The 19,296-nt window shown below is 53.7% G+C and overlaps 9 protein-coding genes across 9 annotated transcripts; 2 read left to right on the top strand and 7 right to left on the bottom strand.

The window, feature by feature from the left end:
• Positions 1-767: 767 nt before the first annotated feature.
• Positions 768-1,044, bottom strand: A1O7_06994 (uncharacterized protein; the record flags this gene model as incomplete). Its single annotated transcript, XM_007760994.1, has 2 exons — positions 768-818; positions 883-1,044. The coding sequence occupies 2 exons, from the start codon at positions 1,042-1,044 to the stop codon at positions 768-770; spliced, it is 213 nt and encodes a 70-aa protein (XP_007759184.1).
• Positions 1,045-1,343: 299 nt separating this feature from the next.
• Positions 1,344-2,308, bottom strand: A1O7_06993 (S-formylglutathione hydrolase; the record flags this gene model as incomplete). Its single annotated transcript, XM_007760993.1, has 3 exons — positions 1,344-1,532; positions 1,582-2,003; positions 2,053-2,308. 3 exons carry the CDS (start codon positions 2,306-2,308, stop codon positions 1,344-1,346), a joined length of 867 nt encoding a protein of 288 aa, XP_007759183.1.
• A 780-nt stretch (positions 2,309-3,088) lies between these two features.
• Positions 3,089-3,838, top strand: A1O7_06992 (uncharacterized protein; the record flags this gene model as incomplete). Its single annotated transcript, XM_007760992.1, has 1 exon — positions 3,089-3,838. The coding sequence occupies one exon, from the start codon at positions 3,089-3,091 to the stop codon at positions 3,836-3,838; it is 750 nt and encodes a 249-aa protein (XP_007759182.1).
• A 1,118-nt stretch (positions 3,839-4,956) lies between these two features.
• Positions 4,957-6,897, bottom strand: A1O7_06991 (uncharacterized protein; the record flags this gene model as incomplete). Its single annotated transcript, XM_007760991.1, has 1 exon — positions 4,957-6,897. The coding sequence occupies one exon, from the start codon at positions 6,895-6,897 to the stop codon at positions 4,957-4,959; it is 1,941 nt and encodes a 646-aa protein (XP_007759181.1).
• Positions 6,898-8,271: 1,374 nt separating this feature from the next.
• On the bottom strand, positions 8,272-9,636 carry A1O7_06990 (uncharacterized protein; the record flags this gene model as incomplete). Its single annotated transcript, XM_007760990.1, has 2 exons — positions 8,272-9,209; positions 9,264-9,636. The coding sequence occupies 2 exons, from the start codon at positions 9,634-9,636 to the stop codon at positions 8,272-8,274; spliced, it is 1,311 nt and encodes a 436-aa protein (XP_007759180.1).
• An 894-nt stretch (positions 9,637-10,530) lies between these two features.
• Positions 10,531-10,915, bottom strand: A1O7_06989 (uncharacterized protein; the record flags this gene model as incomplete). Its single annotated transcript, XM_007760989.1, has 2 exons — positions 10,531-10,835; positions 10,888-10,915. 2 exons carry the CDS (start codon positions 10,913-10,915, stop codon positions 10,531-10,533), a joined length of 333 nt encoding a protein of 110 aa, XP_007759179.1.
• A 782-nt stretch (positions 10,916-11,697) lies between these two features.
• Positions 11,698-13,008, bottom strand: A1O7_06988 (uncharacterized protein; the record flags this gene model as incomplete). Its single annotated transcript, XM_007760988.1, has 4 exons — positions 11,698-11,814; positions 11,876-12,203; positions 12,252-12,670; positions 12,724-13,008. The coding sequence occupies 4 exons, from the start codon at positions 13,006-13,008 to the stop codon at positions 11,698-11,700; spliced, it is 1,149 nt and encodes a 382-aa protein (XP_007759178.1).
• Positions 13,009-13,682: 674 nt separating this feature from the next.
• Positions 13,683-14,249, top strand: A1O7_06987 (uncharacterized protein; the record flags this gene model as incomplete). The annotated part of the gene is made up of 1 exon (XM_007760987.1): positions 13,683-14,249. One exon carries the CDS (start codon positions 13,683-13,685, stop codon positions 14,247-14,249), a length of 567 nt encoding a protein of 188 aa, XP_007759177.1.
• A 1,401-nt stretch (positions 14,250-15,650) lies between these two features.
• Positions 15,651-17,200, bottom strand: A1O7_06986 (uncharacterized protein; the record flags this gene model as incomplete). Its single annotated transcript, XM_007760986.1, has 3 exons — positions 15,651-15,744; positions 15,806-16,787; positions 16,843-17,200. 3 exons carry the CDS (start codon positions 17,198-17,200, stop codon positions 15,651-15,653), a joined length of 1,434 nt encoding a protein of 477 aa, XP_007759176.1.
• Positions 17,201-19,296: the final 2,096 nt, after the last annotated feature.

The following is a 19,296-nucleotide window of genomic DNA, read 5'->3' as shown; positions in this document are numbered from 1 at the left end:
GGTTCTCCGTTGTTGTCGATAGGCATGTTGAGGCCTATGTGAGACGGGAGAAGGCCGAGAGATGATGATGTTGTCGGTGGTTTCAGCGAGGTTGTCTGTGTGCGTGCGTGTAGGGCAGCGTCGATGAACTTTGTTGTCAATGAGATGAAGCGCGACAGTAGACTGGATATATTGTATACGGGCATGGGCAGTTCGCGCCAAGCAGTGAAGCTATACACGCTGTTGCTGGAGGCAGTGGTTGTGATGGGCCCAGGAGGTCGACGCTGAGAGCCAATAATCAGGCATTTTGACGCGAGGACAGAGTCTGCCATAGGCAGTGAAGCGCAGTGACCCCTGCTTCAATGTCCTTCATGCCCGGATCAGAGCCTATGAGTAGCAGGCATGTATATAGACTTGAGGTACATTGGGAGGATGCTTGGGAGATGGTGCGCATAATGCTTGATATATACCATGCGGGTGTTTGGTAAAAAGTGGTTATAATGCTTGCTGAAGTTAGCGCTGGTGGGCAGCTCACACATCAGGCAAGCTGCCTGTTAAGGCAAGTAAATAAAAAAGCCAAGCCGACGAGAATAAAACAAACATTAGTCAAGACAGAGTATGGTGGTGGTAACCCCAAATGTCATTGTTCACGGTACTCGCCGCCGAGTTTGATCAAACATCTCAATCCAGCTGGAGTGCTTCCAAGCATCTGGTCTGGAGCCTCGAGGGCTCATGGCAGGTGTTCGCCATTCAGCTCTGTCGTTCTGCCTCGTTGTGTCTAGCTTCCGCTACCTTAGCCAGATCTTTGCACGGGGCTTGCGCTTGTTGATAAGGAGTATCTGGTAAAAAAAGACAGGCGGCATTAGTCGTGTTGTGCATTGACACGGATGGAGGGAAATGTACCTCAGGAACATCAACATGTGCCATATCAGAGACCATCGACCTTGAAATGTTGACGTTGGGAATGGACTCGAAGGCCTTCTTGTCTTGGGCGAAGTTGTCGTACCTGCCGAAGTCTTCGGCGACCAGTTTTGTTGAGAAGAGGTAGCCGTAGTTCAGAGACATTGTGAGTGTGAGGGACCTGGTAAATCAAGGGCTTGGAGCAGAAGGGAAAAATTGGTTCTTGGAGGACAGCTGCTGCCGCTAACTTGGGATAGAGCAAGAGGCCATGGACGCACGGTATAAAAAGCAACAAGCCAATGGACAAAGGCAGTATGGACAAGCAGAGTATTCACTACGCAGGAGGTATTGAAAGGCGTGAGTTGATTCACGATGATTGAACTGCTTGATTCAGAGCTTCTGGACTTTTTTGTTCCCGCTTCTATCCCTGTCAGCCTCTATTGAAAGAGATTTTAATAAACGTACTATGCAAACAAGTACTTCGCGGCATGGTCGACGTGATCATCCGCAAAAGTAGCCATTGTGTAGTAGCTGTGGTCGTAGTCAGGCTGGTACCGAACATTGACTCCCATTTCCTGGCCGATTTCCTTGGCAGCTGCGACGAAATTCTCAGGGAGCAGCTGGCCTTGTTTGTAGAAGTTGTCACCAGTGCCCTGAGATAGTGAGTATCATATGTAAACGTAATGGAGGCAGGAAACTAACCACGTCGATCAGAATGTCCAGGTCACCACCCTTCCATTTCTTCAACAACTCTGTCGAGTCATGCTCTGCGCCCTTCTTTTGCCAGTCCTGCTCGCCGAAATAACCCTTGAATGCCTTTTCACCCCAAGGAGCTTTCAAAGGATTTGAGATCGGCGCAAATGCGCTGACACTCTTATATTTCCCAGGGTTCTTCAGGAACAGTGACAGGGCCCCGTGGCCACCCATGCTGTGACCGGTGATGCTGACCTTGCTTGAGTCGAGTTGATCTTTGAAGGCGTCGAAGACGGTCTTAGGCAATTCGTCTGTTATGTAGGAGTACATATTGTAGTTCTTTGACCACGGTTCGGCAGTGGCGTCGACATAGAATCCAGCTCCGGTTCCGAAATCGTAGGAGTCGTCCTCGCCCTGGATACCAATGCCCCCTGTAACATGTCAGGCCAGTATCCAATGTTTCGATCCTTGCACACTTACTTGGGCTTGTGTCTGGGTACAAAACTGCGATGCCCCTCTTGCTGGCGCCATGCTGGAAAAAGCCCTTTTCTGAGCAGTTATCACCAGTACACGTGAGTCCGGAGAGGTAGATCAGCAGAGGGACTCTGCTGTTCTGAGACTGCGGCGGGAGGAAGAGGTTGAACTTGCTCTCGCAGCCCAGAACGGAGGAATTGTGCGCGAGTTTGAGCAGCTTCCCGCCAAAGCTGGCAATAGTTGCTTGGGTGTTCACGGACATTTTGTGAATGAAAGTGCAAAAATGGGTTGCTAGGGTATGGAAACAAGAAGGAAAGGCAGGGAGATGTTGGAAAATGTTTCTCGAGACTGTCGCTTCGCCCTAAGAAAATGACGTGGAGCAGGAGGGGAAAGAGGCATTGGAGTAAGTCAAATCAGCCCCGCAGAAGCGGATCAGCGACGAGCTTTCTCCGTCAATCATGAAGGGACCTCTCGGGAGCTGGATATCTCATCGGAAGAGGGCACTGACCAGCTAGATTTGCCATAAGCGTGGATAGAGAAGCCGGGCCATCCCGACCAGTTAAGGAGAGTGTCGGGTTAGGATATGGTTTCCGTCTCAACCACACTTGCCTTCTTGAGCCTGTATCGAAAGTGAATGCTGGGCAGAGTCATCTTGTCTTCTACCGCAATACACCCAGAATAAACAACAAGAAGGTGTAGATTTGCCACAAGAGCGCTTTGAGCTGGACGGTGGATATCTGGGTGGCACACCAAGGTGGTGAGAGAGAAAAGTGAAACTCGGTGAGACCAGATACAGCTGGTACAGCAAGGCCGCGCTAGACCTAATCTGCTGCCGGCATAACCTCGGTACTACCGCGAGGCTGCCAGAACTTACCACGACCGACTCGACTGACTCTCACACTCTGTTCAGGACAAGTATTACTCCATCCCGATGTACTTTGCCGTCTCAGTCTCTCAGAGCAGCTAAGGACCATCACGCAGCATAAAATTATCCTCTTGCATGACTGGGCCCTTCCAGCTCCTGTAACGACTGACCTCAAGAATGGCTTCCGTAGCCTCCTCCCAAGCCGCACTCCCCGCGACCAACCCACCACCTCCAACTTACACGTTCAGCTTCACGCCCTTCCTCCGCGCCAACAGCCTCGCCGCTCTCGCCTCCGCCGTCCCCGTATGCCCGGACTTTGCCTCGACAGGGCACTGCCCGCGCGGCCGGCGCTGTCCCGACCGCCATCCCACGCCATCCCAGCAACCCTCCCAGCACCACCACTTTGGCCGCCACCACCAGAATGACAACTACGTCTGTAAGCACTGGCTCAAGGGATTGTGTAAAAAGGCCGACGCGTGCGACTATCTCCACGAGTACAATCTGCGTAAGATGAGCGAGTGCCAGTTCTACAATCAGAACGGGTACTGTCAGAACGGGGATGAGTGCCTATACGTGCATGTCAAGGAGGGCTCGAAGCTGCCCATGTGCGAAGACTACAACAAGGGGTTTTGCGAGAAGGGGCCCAGGTGCCCCAACCGCCACGTCAGGAGGAAACTCTGTGAGTTCTATCTTGCAGGGTTTTGTCCCGACGGCAGGGAATGCAAACATGGTGTTCACCTGAAGAGTGTCGCATTGGCGGGAGGAGCGGCAGGAGAAAAGGAGAAGGACGAAGACGCGAGGAGAAGAGACAGAGTGGCGGACCTGGAGAAGAGAGAGGACGATCAGAGGAAGGAATTCGGGTGGAAGGGAGGCCGAGGTGGAAAGGGCGGACGGTGGAGGAACAAGCGGGACAGGGATAGGAGGTGAAGAGGCGACGACGCGACGGTGCAAGATTCCCCGAGGATCGTCGACATGCCATGCCATGCTCTATCGTCGACATACGGCGCAGCGGCGTCTGATAGAAGGCGTATTCTGACAACCAACATTCAAACTACCGACGTGCCATTCAGCACTTACGAGTCTCCATAAAGATTGAGGTGGCGATCAAGAACGTTCGAAACGTCAGCTCAGCAGCGAAAGTCCCCTACGATGCCCCTCTCCATTGAACGCGGAGAAGCACCAGGCTACAGCCCCAAGCCCGCTCGTTTCATCGCCCTCCGCAACCAGTCAGGCAGGCCAACAGCCTGTTTCCTTTCCACAGGCTCGACGAGGTTGAACAGCAATCACCACTTCTAAGCATCCCAACAAAACATGGCCAGAGGACAAGCCGACCAGCTGATCATCTCAGCTACTAGGCAGCTACGAGGGATACAGGACCAGGAGCAGCACAATCCGTACCGATTCATCTTGGTCAACGATGCGACTAGTGGGGTATGACAAGCAGATCCACGTCTACCTCCCACGAGAGTGCGCAGGAGCACGCAAGCTGAGGTTGAAAACAGAATAGCAGCCCGAGGAGAAGCGTTGGTGAGGAGGGCGAGATAGAGAGAGACAGAGACAGAGATTCAGTAAGAGCTGGTTTTTCCAGTGCAATTCGCCTCGAGGGTCGTTGTATTCAGCGTGTCTTGCTTCCCTTATCCTGGTACCCCGCGTCATGTCTCGCCGGCGACCGCTCTATCCCTAGTATCGCTGCTTGCTTCATGCCGCACACCCAGCGTGAGAGGACTGGCCAGAATGACGTGATTATGGTACATACCCAGTTGGATCTCGTTCCTCGCTATGGAGGACAGAAAACCGAAGAGGTTGGTATACCCTTGCAGCCGTTGCTGATGGCCCTTCAGCTGCAGCAAATCATTTCCTTGTGTTGGGATTTTCTATCCTTGTTGTATTCGAAGAGTCTCGCTTTACAACTCAGCAGGTGTGACAACCCCATAGCGCGCAATATGGCCGTGCGTTGTGGATCTATGATTTCCAAATGCCATTTCATGCAAAGCTCGCTCGTATGCAAGATACCCAACCATCCTGTTTTCGCCACTTAGTTGACCTCATCGCACCGGACTGGAAGGCGCAGAGTGTCCGGCAATGGGACTTCCCACCGTTGGCGTCCCTTTCTCAGGATCCGCCTCCAACGTCCCCTTACGACTCCGTCGCGCCTCTCTCTCCGCCAGAACCTCCTGCCTGACGCGTTCTTGCTCTTCAATCCCCGTCCTCGCCTTCTCATGCACTCTGCTCAGCTCGGTCTTGGTAATGAATAGCGAGACGATGATCCCAAAGGCCGCAAACGCGGTGTAGAAGATCCACATCTTTTGAAGCGAGCTGGTGTACGCGATGTCCACGGCGCGGCGCGCAGGGCCCGGCAGCGAGCGGATCATGCCCGTGGTCGTGCCGAAGGAGGAGGAGGTGAGCATGCGAGCGCGCTGATCGCCCAGCACGGGAGCAAGGGCGGAGTATTGTTTCTTCAGCTCGTTGGTGAACACAACGCCTCCTAGGACTACAGATATCGATGTCGACAGGTTTCGCACGAACCCGAACGTGGCGGTCGCCACAGCCATATCGTGTCCCTTGATGTGCGCTTGCAGTGCGATTAGCGGGGATTGGAAGTTTGGCCCGACACCAATCCCGGCGATGATCTGGTAGATGATGATTTTCGACCACTGCGGGTGATTTGGCAGGTCGATGAAGAGGCCGTAGCCCAGCGTCATGAGGATGAGGCCGAGCCAGATGGGGTCGCGGAAACGGCCGGTTTTCTTGATGTAGAGGCCCGTTGCTGTCGACACGAAGGAGAGGGTCAAGACCATGGTGAGAAGGTAGACGCCCGAGAGCAGAGGGCTGGCGCCAATGACCGTTTGGAAGTAGAAGGGAAGGTAGTAACTTCCTGCGATGAAGACGAAGCCGTGGATGAAGCACACGCCGAGGGCTGCCAGGTTTGAAGTGTTCTTGAACAGGCGCAGCGGTATGACAGGGTATTTCGCCAGCTTCCACTCATTGAGGAAGAAAAGGACGATGGTCAAGAGACCGAAAATGATCAGGCAGAGCGTGAATGCACTGTCCCAGGGATGTGTTGTGCCGCCAGAGGTCATGCCAAAGAGGAACATGACCACGCCGCCCACAATGGTGAGGACGCCGATCCAATCGATGGCCTTGACGCCCGCGAGGAAGGGTGTCTTGGGTGTCTCCAACTTCAGGAAGAAGGTGAGAAGAACCAGAGACAGCCCATCAAGGGGCAAGTTGATGTAGAAACACCATCGCCACGAGGCTTCTTCTGTGAATGCACCACCGATGATAGGCCCGACGCCAGATGCGATGGCCCACACCATGCCCAGGATGCCGTAGTATTTCGGTCGCTCTCGCATGCTGAACAAGTCCCCAATACAGATGTAGACAAGCGTGACAAGACCGCCTCCACCGACGCCCTGGATGACTCTGCCACCGATCAACAGACCAATTGAATTGGCCAGTGCGGCGACGAGACTGCCGGCCATGAAGACGGCGTTGGCAAGCATGATGATTGGTTTCCGTCCCCAAATGTCGGAGAGCTTGCCCCATAGCGGCACGCTCGCAGCATTGGCGAGGAGATATGAACTTCCAACCCAGGTGTAATCCGAAGCATTTATGTGGAAGTGCTCAGCAATGGTCGGTAAAGCCGTGGTAATGATGGTGACATCTAAAGCCGCCAGGAACAATGCCATGCACAGAGAAAACATGATCACTGCAGTCCTGGCCTTTGAGAATTCCGAGGCTCGCGACTGTGTCCGGTGCAAGTCGGGTTTCCTTGACGTCTGCTCCACTGGCGGTTCACTATCGACCGGTGACCGCGGGTCGACGTCATTTTCATGGTCGGGGAACTTTTCTGAGGCATTGGCGCTGGACGGCGATGAAAGTTCAGCATCCGGCTCTGGACGCTGTGTTGAGACGAGTGGTGCGGCGCCCGAGGGTTCAAGCTCTTCCGCGGCATGCTCGAGCTTGTGCTCGGCCTGTGAAGCCATGAGGCGAGACGTGAGAATCTCACGAGCGCGCTTCCTTGCGAGAAGATGTTATGAGATCAGAAATATTTATGGTGACGTTGCGTTAGGACTCAGAGAAGAGTTGTTGCAGGCGTCTGTGTACGTCTATGGTCTCGTATGGAAGTTCTGTTCAATCCAGGTCCAATGAACGAGGGTCGTATCCGGAAGCCGCAAGTAGGAGTCAACAGTTAATGCGGTCGGCGGTGCCCAAGTTGCTAAATGCCGTGCGTCGTCAAATGAATGGAGGAGTGACAAAAAGGCTTTACAAGCGACCTGAAAATAACAGAAATGAACTTGATGAGCAATGCATAGCAAACAGTAACGTGGTTAAATTTGTTAATTAGCAAGAGGCGAGCTGGAAAATCAACGGGCAGAGTACTCCGTTGAATGGCGACACTGTCTGTATGGAATCGGTCAGGATGGCAAGCAAGAGCCGACTGCGACAATTAGCCTTGCTGGCATATTTTCGATGGCCAGTAAGGAATCGATGACGCCGTGGACGAGCGGCTCGATCTGTCACCGCCTACTCGGTACGGAGCACGCGTGAGTACTTGACATGGCTGATCAGAAGTAGGTGAGTGGAATGTGAAAGTCTGAAGACTCGAGCTCTTCCAGCAAATCATCGTACGTAGAACTGCCGATTCTTCCAGAAAATGTGGGGGAGCCGGCCGGTGGAACGATCATGTACGAGTACGGTTGCCCAGTACGATCTTGGGCGAACGATCGTACCACATCCCCCTCCTCAGAGCCAAACTTCATTCAGAGTAATTACTGCTCGTAGAAGCTCTGTGGTGGTGGTCTGTGGACATCGTTAAGAGGCTGAGGCACAGAAGATTCTGTTTTAGAGTGTTCTTGCACCGTCATCGTGGCTATCACAATGTCAAGCCGGCGGCAGGAGAAACAACTGAGGCACAGTAAATGATATGGAGATGATCGAAGCTTGACTGAACGACCGTAGAACTACGGGTCCGGCTCAGAATAGCCCCGAGCGGGTCCATGCAGCGCGAATCTACGAACTCCCACACAGTAAGCGGTCATGCTCCGCATGGGGTAAGTATTGGAAGGGTATCGGGTCATGATGCGAGGTTACGAGTACTCATTTCTACAGGCTTTGCAACTCGTCGTCATGATGGGTATGGAACTTCTTACAGTAAATATCTAGTCCATGTGGACTTGCGATGCAGCCAGGCCCGCGTGCACGAACGAAGCCAGCCGCTCGAAAACTGCGCAACGCCGACGCATCATATCATGTCGAGGAGTTGATGTACATGCTTCCTTCATCTTAGAATTCAAAGGAGAAATCGTGCCGCTCAAGAAATCGAGAGCTGGACCAAAGCAGCTTAACCTCTCGTTCGTCTAATTTAGGGAATGGTGGCACCTGAGGCAGTTCATTTCCATGTTCCATATCTTTGGTTCGAAGGAAGGCCGTGCTTTGGTGTTCGCAGTGGGCACAAGCTGGCGGACAGTGGCACGAACGGTGGTCTCGTCTTCCGCCTTGCGCACCTTAGTGATCCTGCCTTCCAGTTTGCGAGCCCATGGCTTTTTATGACCAGCTACCAGCTTAGTGTGCTTGCTGGTTCCCAGGACCCTGTCTGAGTGCGCCCCGTCGTGGACCTCGGAGACTCCGATGCCGTTTCCCACAAGCTGCCCAACCTTTTCTACGACTTTCTGACTGAAAGTCTTGTTCTCCTCCACCTCTTGCATTTCGTGGTCAAGCATGCCTGTCTTGAACTTTTCCCAGGCCCTCTTCTCGATGTCTGCAATCAAGCAATTTTCATGATTCCACATCCGGCATCCAGTCGCACGGCACTGAAACATGTCGACTCCAGGGTTGTCATAACCTCCGCAAATGCAAAACTTCCGTAGCTTGCTCAGCGCAAGATGAGGAGTCGCCATCTTGGTAACGTCGTACATTTGGCGCCAGTATCGCTCATCAAGCACCGTCTTATTAGTATCGTCATATTCATCCCAGTGGCTGATATCCGCGTGGCATGCAATTGTTTGCGCTTCAATGATCTCGACGTGGTTGCTCATCACTAGTTCCCGATCCCCATGGTAAGGTTGTCGATGCATCGGTAGTTCATCCGGCCAATAGAGCCAGAACACCCTCACAAAGACTTTGTTGGTGGAAGCGGCGCGAAACTCGGCGATTTGTCCCACCCAAAGGTTTTCCTTGTCGTATGCAAGTCTTTCTGCCGGCGACGCATCAGTAGAGGGTGGCGCTGGTACAGGGAGGCGACGGTTTACGTAGACGATTTCGCCGGCGGAATAGGTAACGTCGATTGGATCCTTAACTAGTTTGTGAGGCTTGGTTAGACAGGCTTTTCTACAGTGACCACTCAACTCACACCTCGCGTTCTTATACTGCCGTAGTTTCAACCAGGAGCTGCCGGGCTTTACTGCGTAGTCGATCTCGAGCCGGCGCGGCCCTGGCAGCAGAGGGGCATCGTGCCCGGTATATAGATCCTCTCGTTTCAACCTTGCAAGGTACCGCTTTGACTTGGGCCAGACCGGACACTCGACCGTGATGGTTGTATCTGTGCTTGCTTCTGTCTCAATAGTCTCTTGGGGTTCGTCCGCGTCTGAAGCAGCTTCTTTCTTTGCGGGCTGGGAAGAATTGAGGTTCTTGTGGAAATTGTTGCTAGGTGAAGATTTGATGCTACCCTCGCGATCTGACCCCCCGTCCTCTATTTCGCCGGCTTTGCGCTTGCGCCCAGCCATCTGAGAAGGTAATGAGGGAGTTTCGGATGTGTTTCCTTGTGAGATGACTGTTAGAGGAGCAGGAATCTGTATATAGAACCGGCGAGTCCATCCGAGAAAGGAGAGATTGCACTGCGTGTGATAGTGAAGAACGCGGTGCGCGATGATCGCGTTGCAACTCTTATAGTTTCCAGGCGGGATGACAAGGTTGCCAGGAAGGAACGAGGAGCAGTGCAGAACAACGGAAGGGCCAAACGTTGCTAAAGTACAGCAAGCAAGACATGAGACTCAGGGAGTACGTGATGAAGAAAGGAAGTAGGCGCAGGTGCGCTGAAAGTGAGTTGCTGGTCAGCCTCGATTGGATAAACAAATGCGACAAAGCCCAGACTCCCCGCTGTCCCTTCCAACCTCATTCTAAAGTCCATTTCCAACACATCAAGAATCAGCATATATAGACTAGGCCGACCTCATCATTGCATGGGAGCAGAAATGATGAATTGAAACTCGACCTTCCAAGAATGAAAACTCCACTGTTCTAAGTTCCAGAGTCTTTGTGGTCTCAAATATCACGTTACTTGATGCTTCCAGCGGTGGTTTTCGGTTTGGCCCCGAGAAACGGTGGAACCCGCAACCCCAACGTGGAAGGAATCCACAGTGGGTTGTTCGCCCACCACACTCCATAACACCTTGGAAATGGGTGATCTTTAAAGCCATTGCAGGTCAATCCAGGAGCCGGTAGGCATCTTCAATCCTCATTATTACAGCTAATTCTTCTCTATACACAGTACCCTGCTCTTAAGCAGAGCTCTTCCGCTTTCCAAGAAATGATCTAGCATTGGGGTATCGTCCATTCAATTGCGCCACTGGCACCAGGTCGGGTGTCGACGCCAGTTCAGTCCATCCACCCATTGACCATCATTTTCCAAAGAGCCCCTTCAGCTTGCCCATGAAGCCACCCTTCTTGTCGTGAATATGCAGCTCATTCCCGGCGCCTCCTCGTCCGACATGATGGGATTCTTCCTTAGCGATTCGGGTGGCTGTCTCTGGGACGACATCGGTGTCTGCTGGAGCCGTGTGTACTTTGCTTCCTTCGTGGTCGATGTTTCCCGCGCCGCCACGGCCGGCCGAATACGGACCGTCGCCCTGATTTCCGACTAGTCCTTCGCGGACAATTTCGCCGTCGACATAGGTTTGTGTGTCGGGTGCGATATTTGCGGCACCTAAGTGGCGTTAGTGCATCCGAGCCAGACTATCAAGAAAAGGTTGATCTACCGCCGCGGCCGTGTGACACGTTAGCCATGTTTGGTCCTGCAACATGTCAAGTCAGTCGGGACAGCTTCGAGATTGGGGTCGACACTTCATGCGGATGCAATCCGGAGAATCGTGTATAAAGAAACCGACATTGGAGCATGGCGGCGTAGCCAAGGCAAGGCTGGGGACAAGAAATGGAAGGTGTGGGGCATGCGAATAGCTTACTACTGTGATATCGCAATCGCGTCCGCAGTAGAGATCGCTATGTGTGACTGTCTGGTCTGCTTTGCACGACTTCGGTAGTAGATATTTAGGAGGAAATCTGAGGAGGAAATCAAAGATCTGTACAAGTACAGGTATAAGAGGCGGTCGGTGTTGATATGGGATGAAGTGAAGCCTACCCGTATCCAAGAAACGCCATGACAGTTTTGAGTGACAAACCACAATTCGAAGCACGGCGATGGTGTGACTGAGTTCGTTCTTCCACTTATTTCGCGAGTTAGGTCAGGCATGACGTCCTTTGATTGACGCGATCGCGCCTTGACGTATGCCGAGCCTTGATAAACCCGCATGCCCAGCCTTGTGCTATCGCTGGCCAATCGCCATCGAGGTTTGAGGCACTCCCTCGTCGAGCTCACCGAACCCGAGCTAAACAGATTCGCTCACGGCGAGAGACCTTGTTATAGGCGAGTTGAAAGGCGAGGCTGGTTCATGGTGCTGAATGAGCTACAACTTGAATTCTGAAGCCAATGTCTCCAGTTCGTGTACAGTATCGTTCAACGCCGGCTAGGACGTGGATTCATCTTGTCCACGCAACCTCTTTTAGCCACGTCACGCCTTTGCAGTCTCCTTCTTCTCCTCAGCGCCTCCAGTCGTTGGTAGACCCATGAAGATCTTGAACGAGTCGTATATCATCCATTGCAATCCGGTCAATGTTCCGATCATGACCTAGACACCCCGAGTGATTAGCATATGCGTCCGGAGCAGGTAGCAGGTATATCAGACTCACAATTCTCACTGGGAGACCGTTCCAGAGACCAGAGAACCCAATCTTGGAATAGATTCGGCTCATGGCGCCACCGAAGCTCTCACCAGGAGCGCGTTCGGCATTGAGTTTGCTGACCATGACATCGGCGGGATGCGAGACAATAGCACAGAGAATACCGGCGAGATAACCACCAACGAAGGCCACACCGGTCTGAGCGCCCTTGCCGTAATCTGACTTGGATCCCGGCAGGTAGTTGTAGATGGCCGCAACAATGTTCTCAAAAGACGCGAATTTCATCATCGTATAGGGGATCTGTCTGCCCCAGAGAGGGTAGAGACCTTTGTATAACCTGCGATTGTCAGCATTACGCAACGATGGGGTTGTAGATCACACTGACCCGCCCCATCCCTCTGCAGCGGTGATTGAAGAAATCCCTTGGAATGTGCCGGAGAATGCGGGTGGCATCGTCGTCTGCATGCGCACCTTGACAGCTTCGAACGGGCAGAGACCAACATCGGCAATGAATTCGGCCGACGCAGAGGCAGTCAGATAGAGGACGGTCTTGTACTGTTTGGCATTTTCCTCGCCAGCGAGCTCGGTGTAAAGGTGCTTGAAGTATTCGTAGAAGCCGTATTTGCCGGCGCCCTGCACCGAGTAACCAACAAAGGTGGGGCCGAAACCAGTGAAGATGCCACGGGCGCCTTCGGTCCGTGCGATAGTACTCCAGGCCTGAAAGTTGCCCTTGTAAAGCTTGGAGTCGACCTGACGACGACATTTGACAAGATCGAGAGGAGTGACTGCGGCATGAGTCGTACCCTACGAGATGATTAGCTGCGCCACCACGGCGGAGAGGCATGTTTGCAACATACACATGCCAGAATACCTCCAACAGTACATGCTGCGTAGTATTTGGCCGAGTAGAGCTCGATGCCGCCAGCTTTAGCTTGAGCCTTCGCGCTGGCCTTTTCGTATTCTTTCTGTGCTGCCTCGGACAACTCAATGGCTTTCCCTTTTGCCGTATCCGCAGCACTCCATGAGGAGAAGTATCGGCGCCTCTCAGGCTTCTCAACGGGTTTGGGTGCTGGCTTGTAGTACGGTGAGGTAGGCGTGAAAGCCTGGCACAAGGCCGTGGTGTTGGGGAAGAGTCCGACCATGACGCTACAAGCTGATCAGCTTATCTCCAGGACAGCAATCGTGGGGATCCGGGTGTTGCGGTGATGGAAGAAACTGGACGTTGAGTAGAGGATTACCTTTAGTCTTGATGCAGGGTCAGACTGCGGCGTGTGAGTTATGAATATAGCAGAACGGAGCGACGGAGGGTTGATGGATGAAAAGAAGAGAGGTGAAACTACGGAGTACGTTTGTGTCAAATTACGGAGTACAGGTGCGGGCAACCACATGGGAGCAGCACCAAAGCACCAGTGATGCTATCGTCCGACAGCCAGTTTACGGGCCTGGGGAAGTGGGTTTAGGCGAAGCCCAGCCACTGAGCTCAGAGCTCCAGTGACAGCTCTGGGACCAAAGCTTTTCCTCTGGCGCTTCCCATTCTCCGCATTGGTTGCACCCGCTGGGTAACCGGCAGAGACGTCATCGTGCGCGTTCGCCCGTACGGTCAAGCATATAGCGATCATCTCGCAAGCAATATCCTCCACCCGTGCTCCGACGCTCCACATGTCAACACAATTCTACATAGTGAAGAACCAAATTACGCATAATTTGTCTTTACATTCTAAATGGCCTCGGATTGCAGTGACTGGTGAACCTTGCAGGAACCCGTTGCTTTGCTACAGCGTCCCCTATCTGCGTCACACTCTCTCCTTCGCAAGCCATGGCTCAGACTGGGTCAATCCTCGAACAGGGCGTGCCTCTAGGCCGAACAACTGTCCCCCAGGCCAATGGTCTACCTCCCAGCGAAGACGAAGATGCTGCCAAACTATCTGCTTGGGCAGATAAGTACCGTGGTGCAACAGTCGCCGACCTAGATCTTCCTCCCGCGTTGTCTACATCTCCAAACACATCACTCGCCGATGCCATGCTATCAGCCTCCTCCCACGACTATTCTCACCTGACCGTCCTTTCTGACAATACAAGGTCCCTGTTGGGCTACCTATCAGTCTCCAGGCTTAAGCAGCTGTTTGAGTCAGGCCAATTACAACCTTCAGATCACGTCTCCAAAGCCATGGTCAAATTCCAGCGGGGAGGAGATAGGAAATACCAGATCATTACAATGGAGACTGAATTATTCGAGTTGGAAGGGTTCTTTGAGAACATCGGACCATTTGCAACAGGTGCCAGACAGGACTTCGCCGTAGTCACAGATGGTGGCAGAAAGTTTGTGCTCGGCGTCGTCACCAGAAGCGATTTGGAGGAATTCGTCAAAAGAAGACCCGCCTAAGACCGTGCTGCAGGTCAAGCTCGACAAGGATTGATTCACAATTCCTTTATGTCCTTCAACCGGGAACATAATGGACTGTCGCACTAGTCATCAGAGCTGCGCTTACAGTTGAAGCTGAACATTCTCAACGATGTCCTCGGGTCATCTTGAAGCTGCTGTGGCGATTGCGGCAGATTGCTCCAGGGGCTATGACGCCGAGACAACTGGACAAACTTGTTATATACAAGCGCAAATGGAGGTCAAAGTCACCGTCAAATGGTGATCGGACGAGGACTGGTTCGATATGAGGTCCCCAGTCGCGGCTCTGCTCCTGCCGTCGAGCAATTACAAACACGTTCTGTTTGCCCATTTTCTCGAAGACGACCTACCGCAGGCACCGCGAAGCCTTACGCATGGCTACCGATTGTTTCACTCAACCTTTCTGGCTCGACTCTTACTACGAGCTGGGAAAGCGTACAATGTGACAGTCAGCTTGTCAGTCAGCTGAACTGCCACATAAGGAATGTCAGCATTTGATTTCGTATGGGTGACCCACACCGCCATTGGTCAGGCTTAACAACGCGAGTCTTTGATGGTATTCGTGGTAAGGACCCAGCTGCCGGTACAAGCTGTCCTTACCTAACTGGGTACTGGTCTCTACTGCAGATGCTTCGGACATCCAATTCTACCTGCCTTGGCGGCATTGAAGGGTCTTCGGGATGGCCTTTTGCCAACATTCCCCATCCAGATTGGAGCATCAAACAGCTATCACGGTGCTCTGGCAGTTGCCATCCACGCCCAGCCGTCCTGATCTCCGCTTCCTTCGATCCTTAACTTGAAAATCTATTCCCAAACCGCCCCTTCTGCATCTTGGCTCGCTCCCTACCGACTTGGCTGAGCTCTAATCCGATGCCATCGTTGAGACAGGGAGGAGAGAGCATACCGAAGAAATATCTTCGACCTAGCGACGGAAGTGATCGAATATGCCGGAGAAGGGGGATTGGTAGACACACTCAAAGGACGTGTGTCCAAGGACCAACGGTCCCTCCTACGCTGAAATGTATCCATACACGCTAGCAATAGTTGACTGCAGACTGGAGGTGCTTTCGATGGGAGGTCCTAGGCCGTGTAATCCAATCCGGTGAGATCCAAACCGCAAACTGCTCTATGTATATTCCCAACATAGATCTGGTTAATCTGGTTGCTGCGCGGCTGCATTGACCGGCCGTTAGAGGCTGGGTGTAATCAGAGAGACACCAGCGTCAGCAGGCAGGTGCCCTTTCCAGCAGGGTCTACGTGGTTGATCGACCGCACTTTACTAGCAGAGGTGAATGAAGTATGTTTGACAGTCTTGGTTCTTATCCAGCGGGCAGGAAGCTCTACCTGTATAGTTACTGTACGGTTAGTACAGCGCAACCGGTCCTAGGAAATTGTCCCCGAGTTATCTGAGCAGTCAAACACCTTGGAGATCAAGCCGCTGGCAAAGGCATCTCTGATCGAGACAGCAACACCGTAACTGCGCAGACGTTAGCATCGAAAGCCACCGAACTGAAAGCTGGAATCAGAATTCTACTCACGTTCCACCGACGACCATGAACAGACCGACCAGCACGATGAGGACGTGGGCTCCAAAAGCCGCCTTCTGCCATCCGCTGCCCTTGCGGTATCCCTTGAAGTCATACATCCACAGCATGGCCGGGAAAATCAAGCTGAACGGCGCGAAACACAGCGCGCCCGCCAGACCCAGCAGGTAATTCAGAATAGGCACCGCCTCGGCGATGATGAAGCCCAAGATGCCGAGGATCAAATTGCTGCCGAGCCAGGTGGCCCAGTGGGCGACGGTGTTGGCCTGCAGATGGGACGAGTCGCGCAGGACGCGCACGAAGATCAACTTTGCCGCCACGTGCTGGTAGATGCCGACGCCGATGACCAGGCCCGGCAGCGCGATGCCGTAGGAGATCTTCTTGAACAGGGTGCCCGCGCTGCCGAAGGCGGGTGTAGCCAGGTACACGCCGCACCAGCGGTAGATGACAAGTGAGAAGGTCAGATACATGGCGCCGACGAGGATGCCTGCGACGATGGCGGCCTTGCGGTAGTCGCGGGGCCGCCGCATCTCCGAGACCACGGGCAGGTACATCTGGCTGCCGCTGCCGCTGATGAAGATGTTGGCGCTGGCCGTGATGCCCGCGACGAACCCGGGGTGGTTGATGGCCACCCACCCCAGGTCGAAGTCTCCCGTCTTGGGCGCCGCGGCGGGGCGGTCCTGCTGCGTGACGGCAACCACAAAAATGAAGACGGCCACAAAGAACGTCACGAACCCCAGCCACGTGAGCCATCCCAGGCGCGAGAACGTCCGCACGCTCGAGAAGATGGTGATCAGCACGGCCGACACGAAGCTGAAGACCACGGTGCAGGCGCCGTGTTCCGAGAGCGCGTTGAACGCCGTCGAGCACGACACGATCCCCGCGGCCGTGATGATGACCTGCGCCACCAGGATCTGCAGGCCGACCAGTTCCTTGCCGACGCGGCCCCAGAGGAGCCCGCACATGTCTGCGAGCGCTGCACAAGCAATTAGCTGGGGACAACCATGATGTGGCAGAAAGCAGAAACTCACTATGGCATTCCGGGTGGCGGTTGCGGAAGTCGCCCAGGATGACGGCCGTGTAGGTGTTCAGGATCTCCCAGCCGACGATGCTCAGCGCGCCGCCGACGGCGCCCAGCGTGGCCAGCGCGCCCGGCACGGCGAGGATGCTCATCGCGAACTGGATCTTCAGGAAGATGATCGTGGCGCGCTGCCAGCTGACCGTGCGGAACTTGACGCCCCCAGCCGTGTCATCGTGGAAGACCTCGCGCGCTTCAAGCACTGCTTCCTTCGTGTCCGCGTCGGGCAGGGACGCATTGGGCGAATGCGCAGCGATGGTGTCGTTGAACTCGCCCACTCGTTTCTCGTTGCCGTACGATGTGTTCGCCATTTTGTCCTTTACGTTTGTCCTCCACCGCACGGTACCTGTAGACACCTGACGCGAAAGAAGGCGACACAGCGGGGAGGAGGGAGGAATTAATCAACGACGACCGGATTTTCACATACCGCTACGAGCTACGAGCTCCCAGACTGTGGACTAAAAGTTCCAGCAGCGAGCACTAACGTAACTTATCGTCGGTTCTGAGCGATCCAGAAATCTCAGACCAACTGGATACTGGGATGCGGAGAAGTCCCGCTCGGTTGATGATAAGAACCCATAAGACGACATGCCGCTACGCTTGGCTACCTCCCTAAAGGGGGATGATTCCCACGAAGTGGCGGGCCGAAGGGTCCAAGACCCAGATCCTCGGCATTCACAGTGGGAACAATCAACGTTCCAGACTCGTGGAGCGCCACGAGGGCTACGCGGTTGCGGAAGCCAGATTCGGTGATAGTCGCGGAGCCGCTGCTGTACTACGAGGATGTACAGGCGCACGAGCGCGAGGACTCTCCAAGCACACAGTAACGTCCCTGTTCTTTATCTGAGTGCGCCGCCAGCGCTCCTGGCCTGTTCACAAAATGATCACCATATTGGCCAGCGAATCTCCAAACAAGCATCGCTACTGTAGGTGCCTCGTACACAGCCGCAGTACGGAGTACATGGAAACTTATCGTAGGGCGAGCCAAGCAGATAACGAGGCTGTTCACATTTAGGGGCAACAAATCCGACTCTGTCTGAGCATCGCTGCCCAGCCGCCGCACGACAGCCAGGATTGTTTCGTGGATCCTGGTGGTGTCGTATACAGTCTATGCGATGAGCGCGAGCCCTTCAAGCTGCCCTTGTCGCTCCAAGATGGCGGGCCTTGTATTAATGATGGCAGTAACCCCATACGAGCAGAGGGAGACCTATGTGTGAAGCTTGTGCTGCAATGATATATTTGGACTATGGAAGCAATTGCAGGCCTGTTCTAGGTAAAGAGGGCGCGTCATGAAATGCTCAACTCCTGGGTAGACCGAAGAGAACCACTGTCGGCTGGTTCAAACTCGAGGAGGGTCTCGCTCTCGATGGAAGTACTACAGCTGTGGCAGGGCACTACTGTAAGTCTTCAATCTCTGAGTGTCTATCTCTTGAGAGCTGAGCTCTCAGCTATGAAACATATATGTTGCAGCTGTGCTGCTCCTGTCTCGCCATACGAGGGGAAGGACAGAACAAGGAAGGGACAGGACAGCAACGGAACTGCCCACCACATACGCCCGGGACAGAGAAGCCGAAGTCCTCGTGGCTCCTTCATCAATGTCGACCTCTGCAACGTCCTCCAGGTCGAGTATTTTCGGTTTCTTGGCCGCTGGTTCCCCATCTTCGTCGACATCGACCCACGGTCGTCCTGCATTGACCTCGGTCTCGACCTGGGTGAGGTCGGGGTCGCCCTTGGTTTGATTTCCGGCTTCTTCGCATCCCTGTGTCCAGTTGGTCTGAGATTTTGCACGAGTGGCATACACAACCTTTAGCTGGCTTCCAGTGCTGGATGGAAAGATTCCAAGCCGGACCAACTCACCAGAGAGCGGAACATGGAAGGGACAGGGCAGGAACGAGACTTCCCATGGCAGTAGCAGCAAGTCAAAACTGACCGATGAAACGTAGCGGAAGCGACTGAGGAGGACAAGTCGAACGTCTCCGGCCTCCCCAAGCCAATGCTTGGGGCTGTCATCTTTTTGCACCAGGGCTGACGGAGAGTATTGTGGTCAATGTCGGAGGTTATGAGATGTTTTGATTATACTGTATGTCGCATCCATGCTTCTATACAGTCCCCAGGTGCCATGGCCACCACACCGTGCGTATCCAGAAAAGAGAGCCCAATTTTAGTGGCTACCTCTTCTTTACTTTTATTACAGTGCGCCCTCAGAATCGATGGGAACAACAGTAACGTCTTCGTGAAAGAATGCGGAGGTATCTGAGATGGATCATTGAGAACTGGTGAGGATTCGTTCGTACTAGGGACTAAATAGCCGAGCCATTGTAGCCACGCAGACTCGTCAAAAGAGGGATTCGGAGCCACAGCAGTCGTGGTGTGCCTCTCAAGCCGCAATTGACAGTAGTCAGGCCAC

The sequence above is a fragment of the Cladophialophora yegresii genome (genome assembly GCF_000585515.1).
Source record: "Cladophialophora yegresii CBS 114405 chromosome Unknown aczIN-supercont1.5, whole genome shotgun sequence".
NCBI lineage: Eukaryota > Fungi > Ascomycota > Eurotiomycetes > Chaetothyriales > Herpotrichiellaceae > Cladophialophora > Cladophialophora yegresii.
Note: the sequence above shows the minus strand (reverse complement) of the source record. Positions and strands in the feature narration are given on the sequence as shown.